The 12,119-nt window shown below is 40.9% G+C and overlaps 1 protein-coding gene across 1 annotated transcript; it reads right to left on the reverse strand.

The window, feature by feature from the left end:
* Positions 1-1,316: 1,316 nt before the first annotated feature.
* On the reverse strand, positions 1,317-12,119 carry LOC126397882 (ADP-ribosyl cyclase/cyclic ADP-ribose hydrolase 1). Its single transcript, XM_050056920.1, has 10 exons — positions 11,969-12,119; positions 11,348-11,441; positions 11,116-11,239; positions 8,598-8,724; positions 8,361-8,496; positions 6,013-6,095; positions 5,831-5,904; positions 5,654-5,746; positions 2,165-2,251; positions 1,317-1,492 (listed from the first exon to the last, which is right to left on the reverse strand). Exons 2-10 carry the CDS (start codon positions 11,397-11,399, stop codon positions 1,396-1,398), a joined length of 873 nt encoding a protein of 290 aa, XP_049912877.1. The 5' UTR covers positions 11,400-11,441; positions 11,969-12,119; the 3' UTR covers positions 1,317-1,395.

A 12,119-nucleotide genomic window follows, 5' to 3' on the forward strand; every position in this document is an offset into this window, starting at 1 on the left:
TATGTCAGCTGGATTTTTTTTTTTTAATGAAAGCCAGTAAATGCTGATCAGAACCTTTCCCATTAAACAAAAAAAAAGCCAAATGTTAGGAGGTGTTAGTGGGGGTTTTTGTGCAGTGGAAAAGGGGCTTTAGTAAGCTTGCTAATACCGCCAAATATTGAGCATAGCATTAGTTCAGATAGGACATGTTGTCAAGCTCAGCTCACATCCCAGCTACATCAGCTGATCTCAAACAGCCCAATCAACTGATGGAGCAGCTGATTGATGGAAGGGAGTCACCTGACAGATCACATGATTCCTTTCTATGCGACCAATTGGCAAATCTCATTCAGGGCACCCTATTGAAACTGCTCTGGCCTGCCTACTGTTGCTGCTTCCTCTGCAAGTTGCTTTGCAACCTGCGTCCACCCCAGCTCCTCCTTTTCATGCTGTGTCTGACTTATCAGTGTCATTTCTGTTTGTCATTGATGCTGCTCTGTTCTGTTCCCGGGGGGTCTTTGCTGCTGCTCTCCCTGCATTAGGCTTTCCATGTAGGCACATGGAAGGGCAGGGAGGTTTGCTCTCTCCACCTTGTGCTCTCCACGCAGGCGCATGCAAGAGGTTTTCTGCATAGGCCCAAGGAAAGGCAGAGGGGCCCCAGAACACGACAACAATCAGTGTCTCCTCCACACATAGTCCTTTGCTGTTGGTTGAGGCAGCGACTTTACAGGCCAAAGTTCACCAAAGTTGAAGTCCAGGCAATGTGAAGATGCAAATTTGCTTTGTCAGCGGAAGTGAATGTCTTATTCGGCCCTTCGCTCACATGGAATGAAAGTGAATGATGTTAATTCAAAATGTTAATTTTAGCAATGTGTGACCATGCTCTCAGGCCTCAAGTAATGTGTTTGTGTCAGCCAATCAGCATCCTGTGAGGAGCTATTGGCAGCTACAGGTGTGATTTAGGTGTGTGTGATGACAAGGAGGAGGAAGCGACTGTTAATTTGCCTTTTCTGGCCCGTTATAGACGATGATAAACAGTTGGTTCATCCAGTCACCTACAAAGTATGTTTTGAAAGCACCTTCCCATTTCCAAACAGTTTCTAATGACAGCTTTTCAGATGATTCTGTGTAATAACCAATCAGGTGCGTCAGGTTACATTTCACCCCCTGTAATTTAAAATAAATTAGCATAATCTAGTGGACAGTAAAGCAGAAGCTTATGGCTTCAGAAGCAGATACATTTTGCACTCTGAGAGGCTGTGCTCTAATCTGCTAATGAAATGGCATCAATGAAAAGTATAGGCTATCAAGAAAAGACTCTGCTTTAATTCAGGAAATGTTTTGAGCAGCAATTTTAATTTTATCCAACTTCAAATGACAATATCAGAACACATGCTGAATCTGTGGGTGATTCAGTTAAATGTGAGGCTCTTTCTGTGTGAGGTTTTTGTTTGCACATGTTTGGCAGGAGGACTGTTCGGGGTTCTGGATACACTGAAGGATCATCAGGGTCCTGTGGACAAATATTAGATATGTTACTCCAGGGCACGTTCATCAGGAAGTTCAATCATGAAGCCAAAAACAACATATGTATCTGTATCACATCTTGTCTATCTCTCTGTCCGTCTAAATCAGAACAGCAAATGCTTCTATGGTTTGTTCAACCCAACTGCCAGAAAAAAAAAAATGTTCGTATCATACATTTTTGCAAACCATAGATGTGTTATATTTGTACATTATTTTTAGCAGATACGTTGTAACTTAACCTTTCTCAACAACGCTATGGTAAAGGTATGCTTCTTTGTTATGTTTTTTTTTTGGCTTAAAACGCTAAGGTTTGGTGGCACAAAGGCTGCTGGAAAAGGGTGCGATCTGTGGGTATAAAACACCCAGGTTCAATGCCATAAACACTGCCACAGAGGGTAGCCAAAAACAACCAGTGTTGTTGGTTTTTAATAGTGTTCTGGAGCTTAGCAGGCATCTTACTTAGGTTACATGCCATCATTCATCCCCTCCACCTCCCATTGTCAACTATCAGCTATGTATTACATTGCTTTAGAAACGCTGATATGGTTCATGTGAAAAGTTGAAATGTAACATATCTGTGGTTTGTAGAAATGTGTAACACCAACATTTTCTTGGGATTTTGTCATTTAGTTTAAAAGACTTGTTGGATGTCACTTACTGGTCGTTGTCTGTGCAGGTCCAGCGGAAACCTCTGGACTGGAGGATCTGGATCAGGTCCATAATAGATCCTTCACTGCATGATTCTCTGCAAAAGAGGAACACAAAGGGAATTCTTCCATCTTCTGATAAATAAGCTGTAATTAATGGCAATATCAATGGTTGATAATAATGCTTTATAGATCTTATAAACCATTAATGAGAATAGGGTAAAAGTACTGTATGGGGAGCAGATCAGTGCAAAATTACTGTATATTAAACATTCAATAGGTGAAGAATTGAGGTGACATTTGGGGGACAGTGGAGCTCAGACTATGAGTGCTATATAGAGGAAGAGCACCCATTCAGTCTGGCAAGAATTGGCTTTGAATCAAAGCATGACAAATTATCACAGAGTACTCCAAAACCCAGAGATGTATTAGAGCCAAGAGCTAGCAATATTTCACATTCAAACCTTGAGGATGCAGTGACCCCAATCCCTGAAGACGCAGTGACCTTTCAGTCTTATGACATAACAACTCCGAAATCAAATGAATCAGTAATGCCAGAACTGCTGTCAAAAAAAGAAAGAAGCTATACTACGTCCGAAAAAATGAGAAAATATTTCCACCTCAAAACCTAACAGATAATGTGACTCACAATTACCTTTAGGGATGATACAGTTGTTGATTTTTGGGATTCTGTATTGTGTGACTGGAGATACTATTATTTGGGGGGTGTAACAACGAGGTAACATGAAGAGTGTGATGTGGACATGTATGCAAGACTAGGCATGTGGATTTTTAGAAATAAACACAGCAGTGATAGACACAAAGAAAGAATATGACCCTGAGTTTATAAGTGTAACCAAGACAGGAAGAAGTACAAGAACTTCAATACCCTGGAGCGCTGTTAAAACAGTGGATGACAATAATGTCTTTGAATTTGAAATTTAAGAAATAACTAGGACCATTGTTACAGACACTAACATAATTCACGTAAATACAGCCATCACAAGTCCAACCCTTATAAGCAAGGACAGCATAGTAATTCCATGCATAATTAGCAACAGTGAATTCATTTTCAAAGCAGACAACTCCAGGGATTTAGAGATAACTTCCAGGAACTGTTCAAAGCACAGTTCTGCCTACAAACAGGAGGAGCTTCAAAACCATACAAGACAGTGACTGGGAGCCAGCCAATCACAATGGGTGGTATAATGGGTGTGGTATACTGTAAAAGAGATGACACCTAATATAGTCTGTGTGGGAAGTTTGCCAAAGTGCAGCAAAGGGAGTGAAAAGAAAAAATCTCACTCCCATATCAGGGGGATCCAGAATTTTTACCAACATGTGGCTTACAATGTAGACTGCTCTATGGCTCGCAAAGAAGTCATAATTTGCTAATACCATTTTACAAGTTTTATGACTTATGTGCTGAATTCTAGATTTCAACATCTTAAAAAGAGCAAAAATCAAGTAATGAAATGAAGGCTGGTATATACAGTAGTCCATATTTCTTTGGGTAACAGCAAACAAAAAATGTTGCTTGGATTAACAGATTAAATTCCAGTGGTTAATTAACTATCCTCATGAAGCCCTCAGAGTGCTGGGAGAACAACAGAAACAAGTAGGGTGGCTTGGCAAAACACACAAGCCTTAGACTGGATATTAGCTGATAGAGGTGGGTTATGTCAAATGTTTGAAGAAAAATGTTGCACTTATATACCCCATAACACTGCACCTGATGGAACCTTCTCTATAGTCATGTCCAAACTTATAGAGCTTAAGTGGTAAAAGGCAAAGATGGATCGTGATAGGATTGGTTGGAATTGAAACTCGGACAGTGGAAAGCAAGTTTGGCAAAGATAAGAATAACCACACTAATAGTCCTAGTTCTAATAGAATCCTAGTTCTAGTTAGTTCTAGCTGCATCATACCCATTCTTAGAAATGTTTGCAGTATGAATGAAAGATGAACGTTGTGACAACCACTAAAATGGCAGAGTTTCAACTCACTGACATGGTAATTGGACAGCCAGATTTGTTCCCTATTCCAGATTATATGGAAGACATGGACATTCCTTAAAATCATGTACCATGAAGTATCCACTGTTTTCCTGTACAGCGGTTGTTGTGTTTTATGTATTCAATCAATTTTCAACCCTAGAGCCTGGAGGGTGAAAGACTGTTGGGTTTTTGCCTGCACTTGCATTGACTGATGTTTTTAACTGTTTAAATGACTGTTTAATTGATAGGTGAGAAAGGAATATGTCGCGCAGATGACCTGAAGTGACTTTGACCAAAATTGGGTGTGTGAGGAGACGCAAATGTTCCCAGAACTGATTATCTAGATAACAGTAAGCAGCAGCTTAAGTGACAGGAAGCTCCTCTAGGAGGAGTGTAGGAGTGTTGCATATTCGTGAGCTAATATTGCTTGTTTGTCAGACACTATAAATTGTCATGATGTATCAGTGCTGCGGCTTTCTTGCGAGTAAACCCTCATATTCACAGTCCTATGTGTTTTGAGCCTCTCTATTCCACAACACCAGAAGAACACGTTGGCATTTTAAGTTTCTGCAAACTATGGATATGTTACATTAATATGTTTCATACCTTTTAACTTTTCTATATGATGTAGTATATGAGATGACTTTATTATTGAGAGCTGGTGGGGATAGTGGATGGCGTGACATTGAAGTAAAATGCTCCCAAGCTGCACTTCAGACCACTGTTTGAGACCAACAAACAACAAAACTGGTTCAATCTTTGCGCGTCATCTGTACAATTTCAGTTGCATTTTAGCCACCAAACCTGGATGTCTAATAGGAGCCAATTGCTTTGTTTTGTAGAAGGAGTCTTTTGACAAAGGATCAATCTTGTAGCCTTTACGGGGTTTTATTGAAGACATAAATACAAATTTCACATACAGCAACAATGAGACAGCCCTGTAGAGCAGTTGTCCGAACATTGTTATACTCCTCAGATAAACATCATACCTAACTCTCCATGTGTGTGTATGTGTGTGGGTGTGATTTCCATCCGTTTCCAAAACTCACGCATATCTTCATCTTACTTAGTGTTCTACCACACTTTTTTCTGCTAACGACATCTATTTCCCCACCACAATGTTTCTCCATCACAATGTTTGCCAGGTCACTCTGTTCAGTGAGAATAGTGCCATGAAAAGCAGTTGAAATTTATCAAAACATCACTGCATTTTCTACCAGAATTGTGGCACCAAAAGCAGGTTCAATGTATCGGCTACATAATGTATAACTGTAACGTATCCATGGCTTGCAGAACACACAATGCCAACATTTATTCTGCCGATTGAGTTGCTTGTTCACCGCTTATAATTGATCCATAAAGCATTGGCATGAAATGATAGATAACACGTTAGTTACCACTTAAAAAAAACATACTTGACGTGTGACTTATTGGAAAGAGGTACTGTTTTTGTGTGAAAGTAACATTTTACTAAATCAAAGAATGAGCTGTTTTTATTCTCACATAGAGGGTCCCTCCAGGTTGGTCACCACCTTTATGTTGACATAATTCACTCTGCGTGGGTTCAGACCGTCCAGTTCAACACTTCCAAACATGCTGTGAGATAAAAAAAAAGAAAAGATTATTTTATACATATCTAACAAACACCACTGCTAAAATCTTTCATCAATTCCTTTTTACCTTCTCCTATTGAAGGCGTTGACAATAGACCCATTCAGTAACACAGTGATGTTGCCACATGCCATTTCTGCAAACTAACAAAGAGGTGAGGAAAATCACACGAGAATAATTATTCCACTGCTGGTCTTGGAGCAGTATGTTGCATTTAGATGACAGCTGTGTGTGTTGGACATTAAACTCACATTTTGTGAGGCTTGCCTCCACAAGGAATACACTGGATGATTCCTACAGGCCGACCACTCCGGACAAGAACTGAAATCAAAACCTGTGTGTTAAATTCAGAGCGATTAGTTAAAAGAAGTGTCACCACCTTGGTATTGTTCACATTAGACATATAGTGAGAAGAACAAGTTAAGGTGTTGTGATAACATGCAGCGTTACTACTGTAATAAATGAAAAGAAAAACCTGCAGGCACACAGAAACATTTGGGAGAGCAGCTGCAGCTGCCTGAGCAATGATGTTGTGATCTGTTCTACATGTTTTTCATTGTAAAAACATAAATGAAAGCAAAATGTGTTCATCATTGGATACACTTCCTTTTAAGATTGTAAAGATGCTGTGAAGAGGCCTTAACTGATTTCCTTTTGGCCAAAAACCACCAAGACTTTTTCTTCATTACACAACCAGCTGTTGGATTACTGAACGGGCCTACTGAGCACAGGCCCGAGGGTACAAACTGTTAGACCCCTCGAGCCTATGTGAAATGTCATACAAATTAATAAATACTGACCAAGGAGATATTTAAAATGACCACAAAGAGACACAAAAAGACCACAAAGAGATAAAAGGAACTGCAAAGAGACACAAAATAACTACGATAAGGGACAAAATTACCAAAAAAAAACCACCCCAAAGTCTGTGAAATAGAGGTGATGGGGCCTTTTGCATATCTGTACCCAAGGGCCCATTATGAAATAATCCACCCGTGAGCAGAGATGGATTATTTATTTGGAGTTATGTTTCTATCCACTATGGTGCAAATAAGTCTTCACTCTCTTGTGAAAGTTTTATTTTTTGCTCTGTTTTTGGTCTCTACCAACTCCTGAGGGAAATACGTGGCTCGTTAGCTGCTAAATCCCTCACTGTGTTCCAGCTAGTTGCTACCTTTGTCTGTGTGCTGTTTGGTGCTGGACAGGTAGCGTATAGTGTCAATGTTTTAAGCTTTTTAACTGGAAATATCTGCCTGCTGCTGCTGCTGTAGATAACAACAGTAAATTTGCAAGCTGTAAAACCAAAAGAATACACTAAAAGACGCTAAAATGCTCTGTAGAGCTGAGGGGAGCAGTCTGTTCTTATGAATGACCCCTTTCATGTCACAGGGGTCATTTGATCCATTGTCAATATAGAAATATTGATTAGCTTTAAAGAGATAGTTTGCATATGGTCAGTGTATTACCGACAGTAGATGGTGGTCAGCATGTCCCCAGTTTGGAGAAGCAGGCAGGAGTACCACCATGGAAGCTAGGGAATGTACTGCTGTGGACGGGATCTACAGCAAAATGTATTTTAGCCACCTATAGAAATCAATCTTAATCAAAGTCTACACCATATTTAGGATAATTTTACCACTTCACCCTGCTGTCAGACAGCCATTATCTAACACAGAAATGAAGCCATGATATCGCTCTCTTAAAACCAGACTCTACTGAGAAAGAGTAATTTTCTAACACAGCTGAACACAGATGCTGCTGATTGACCGCAGCCTCAATCAGTCACTTTGTTTGTGTTAGTGCGTGACTCTGGCATTCCAAAGTGGTAATTTCAGATACACCAAAGTCCACAACACAAACAAACTAACCGATTGAGGCAGTGGTTGGCCAGCAGCCCCAGTGTTCAACAAGCTTAAATAACAGTTTTTGTATATGAGGTCAGGCGGCTTTGAAGAGTGCGTAGATGGGGAACTGAAGCTGTTAATGGTTTCTCTGTCAAAACAGGCTGTCTGATGGCAAGGTAAATAGGTGAAAAATTACACTTACAAAATATATATTACATGATAACTGTTAGTGAAGGTTGTCAGTGATATTTTAAAGGAGCCGAAAATAACAAATTAAAATTGAATTGAATTAAAATTCTATTAAATTGGAATTAAATGTTGTTTAGTTTCATGTATTTTATCCCAATAACAACATGCAATTGTATCCTTTTTGGTACCTCATGTCATTAAACAACAAACTGAGTTCCAGGAAATGTTATATCATGATTGGGTCACTGAAGTGCTTCCCAGCCTGAGGGTCAGGACCACTTCAACTGCTCAAATGATAAATGGGAGGCTTTGTGTGGCAATTAATTGCACAGGAAAGAAGATAATTGTTGCTCAGACTTTCTGTTCAGACTGTCCAGACTTTTTTCTAATCTTTGCTTGCTTTCTTGTGAATGTTTTTGAGGAACGAGACTCTCTTTGGTGAAGCTGCTCCCAGACTATAGATAAATTCAACCTGTGATGAGGGGTCACAAGGAGGGGCTTTCCTCAGCTAGTACAAGCATGTACTTTTTAGTCGTCTGGGTCGTGATAAACCAGAAAACATCTACCAGAGTCTTCGTCTTGTCCACACCAGATGAGGTCGTTGAACATGTAGCCAACCAGCGTGTCCTCCAGGGTCCAGAAGTGACGTAAAACAGCTGCGTAGCTGTGCATCAGCGTCCTGGTTTTGCTCCAGAAGAGGAACTAAACAGACGGAAAGGGAAATATAAAGCAGCTTACCTCAAAAGATTTTCCCTCCAATGAATAATGATGAATGTGTATCTAATTCCAGAGCTCTTCCTCACCCTATCACAGGGCCAGGTTTGTGGCATTGCAAAAAACATGTGATAATAATCCTCCACTGTCACATTACAAGAGGACTGACGGACAACCGCCTCCTCAAACTGTCTCCAGATCTCCTCACAGTCATACCTGCACAGGAAGATTAGTCAATAATGACAGAAAATTAACCTGCAACATTTTTGATAATTGATTAACTATTACACTTGCAAAAATGGCTTCTCAAATGTGAAGATTTTCTGTGTCTCTGATTTTGTTTCTATCAGAATAAAATATCTTTGAGTTTTTCGGTGCTGGTTGGATAAAAACAAGCCAATCCATCTATCCATCCATTTCTCTCTACTTACTTGGGTGCTCCTTCGTGTCTAAAGGGGTCACTTGGCAGTTCGGGCATCTGATCTGGATGCTTCCTGGGCGCCTCCTTTTAGAGGTGTTCTGGGCACGCCCCACTGGTAGGAGGCTTTGCTTCGGACATCCGGAGGGAGCTCCGAGTAGGGCCAGTGCTCCTTCACATCTAAAGGGGTTAGTTGCCTGCAGCAGGTGAAGCAAAGCGCCCCAGACGTCCCTCTCCCCAGCAACACTTTCCAGCTCCTCCTGGGGGACCCCAAGGCGTTCCCATGCCAGATGAGATATGTAATCCATCCAGTGTTCCGGGTCTACCCCGGGGCCTCCTACCAGTTGGATGTGCCCGGAACACCTCCAACACGAGGCGCCCAGAAGGCATCCTGATCTGATGCCTGAACCACCTCAACTGACCCCTTTCGACATGAAGGAGCAGCGGCTCTACTCTGAGCTCCCTCCAGATGTCCGAACTCCTTACCCTATCTCTAAGGCTGAGCCCAGCCACCCCACAGAGGAAACTCATTTCGGTTGCTTGTATCCGTGATCTCATTCTTTTGGTCACTACCCAAAGCTCATGACTATAGGTGAGGTTTGGGACGTAGACAATCGCAACAAGCCAATCACCAGAGGAAATACTGGCATTGTACGTTCCTGCAAACCACGGATACTTTACATTTGCACAATATTATGTAGCAAATGCACTAAAACTTTACTTTTCAACACTACTGTGGTTAAGGTGTGGTTAGATTTAGACATCATTAGGAAAACAAACGTGTTTTGGCCTAAAATATCCAGTTTGTGGGGGCATGATCCTCGCTGGAAAAGCAGAGATGTCTCCGTAAAAAAAAAATCTTTTTGTGTCAAGTAATGTCCGCTTTTCATACCACTATCCTTGCTGAAATAAAAGTCAACGGGTTGTTAAAAAACGCAAGGTTGGAGGTTGCAAAGCTGCTGGGAACACAGCATGACAGATTTTTGTTGCACTATCCCAGGTGAGAACGAAGCGATGTCTAAGTAAAAAATGGCTGCTTTTTGTGGCACAAACAGCAACAAGTCGCTAAAACACAGACATTTTGTGTCCACAAAGCCACTGTAAATAGCAATGACTTGCTGAAAAACAACCAAGTTTGTTGTTTGTTGGTGTTGAACAGTGGTCTGCAGCTTGGCATCTCGCCTATAGGTGGTGCACCATGCACTATCCCCTCCACCTCCTGATGACAAAGTTAGCTCATATACTATGTCACTACAGAAACATTGATATGAGACCTATGAAGCGAGCAAATGTATCCTCAGGTTTACTCTTTGTCACTGTGTAACAAGCTGTGAGTGCTTTACTTGATGTCCAGTGACATGACTAAATAAGTTGGCCCACACTGCTTTGTCACCCCCTCTGGTGATGCTAGTTAAAGATCCCTGACCTCAACAGCTGTCAGTGAGTATTAGTATTTAACATCTCATGTGTTCAGGGCTCACTCTTTGCACTCAGCTCATTCTTGACTGTTTGTTGTGAGTTAATCTGCGGACCCTGAGTTGAACTTACAGAAAGACAAGTTTCTGACTCGATGTGTTTTGTCCAGTGGAAATATATAAAATATATGTATATATAGGACTAGAACGGGATAAACTGGACAGTTGGTGTGACAAAACAAGACATTTAAGGACATTGCCTTGGGCTCTGGGATAGACATTTTTCAAAACCAGGAAATTAATCAGGAAATTAATCCATGGATTAATCAATGATGAAAATAATCCTTGGTCATTTGCCCTAATGTTTCTGCTACATGTGTGCCAGAGAGCTGGTGCTGGATATAATTCCCACTTCAAGCAAATGGTACTAAACGTAACATTTATAAATAGAGTTGTGTAAACATGCAGCCGGAATTTACCATGAAATTAAACTCTGTTTATATAAAAGCGTATCACTACATGCCCTCTTTCCACAGTTCCCACATCTGTCTCAGTTTCTATCTTTCGACAGAAGCGCAGAGAAGAAAAAACTCATTCAACGTCACATCAAAACAAGTCATGCCCTTCATGTGGGCTTCAGCACTGGTCCTCTCTGGGAGGAAATCAAGTCTTTTAAGTTTTGAGGCTCAAGTCACGGGTGCTAAAGCTCATGGAATTTAAGTCCTGCTCAAGATTGGACATGTTATAACAGGAATAAAAGTCACTGTGCGTTACCTTAAGCTGGGGTTAACCAGTGTGATGTAACTGTAACACCTTCCAACCACAATGTGTTTAATGTTGGGGGTAGTCCCCAGCTGTGCTCTCACTTGACGGGGGCAGAACAGGAAGATAATAAACCCTTTGAAAATGGACACAAAGACGGAAGAAAGAATACATTGTCTATCACATTTGGGAGGGACACATAAAAAGAAAGAGGGAGAAAGAAAGACGTGGGAAAGATACTTACATATGGTCACGCTGATCAGCACAAAGGACGCAGATGTTTTATGGAAGCTCATGATAGTTGGACCCCGGACTGCCTCGTGTTTGTACACGCCTTACTGTAAATAAGCAACAAAACATCTTCCTGGGAGCTTTCCTGGGAACTCACAAGGTGCATGATTGACTAATATTAAATTCTGGAATGACATGAGCAAACTTCATCCCACGTTTTGCTTTAATATTTTCCTGGGAACTCACAAGGTGTGCAATTGACTAATATTAAATTCTGGAATGAATGAGCAAACTTCATCCCACGTTTTGCTTTAATATTTTCCTGGGAACTCACAAGGTGTGCATGATTGACTAATATTAAATTCTGGAATGAATGAGCAAAACTTCCTCCCACGTTTTGCTTTCAGGCTAGAGCTCTCAAACCTGAAAGCTTTTCACACACCCTGCAGGAGAGCTTAACACATAATGATGGCTGACCTTTAGGACACAACAAACCTCCCAGCATATCATGGAAATACAAAAACATTTTTTATTTAAATTACAGTGGTTAGCACATGCAGTGATAAAATATCATGTGAATAAACAGGTGCCCGGTTCTGCAATCCAGTGAGAAACCATAGAAGTAAATGCTCACCTTTTGTCCATGCAGAAGGATTTAAGTGCAATAAATGGCTTCAGGGTTGTGATGTTTTTGCTCGCGTCAGACTTCTGATCAAAATTGAGTCCGGTTGTGGTGTGCTGTCGCTCCTCTTTGGAATAATGGCTGACATGCTCGAGAGCCTCGT

This window comes from Epinephelus moara, chromosome 11, assembly GCF_006386435.1.
Source record: "Epinephelus moara isolate mb chromosome 11, YSFRI_EMoa_1.0, whole genome shotgun sequence".
Classification (NCBI taxonomy): domain Eukaryota; kingdom Metazoa; phylum Chordata; class Actinopteri; order Perciformes; family Serranidae; genus Epinephelus; species Epinephelus moara.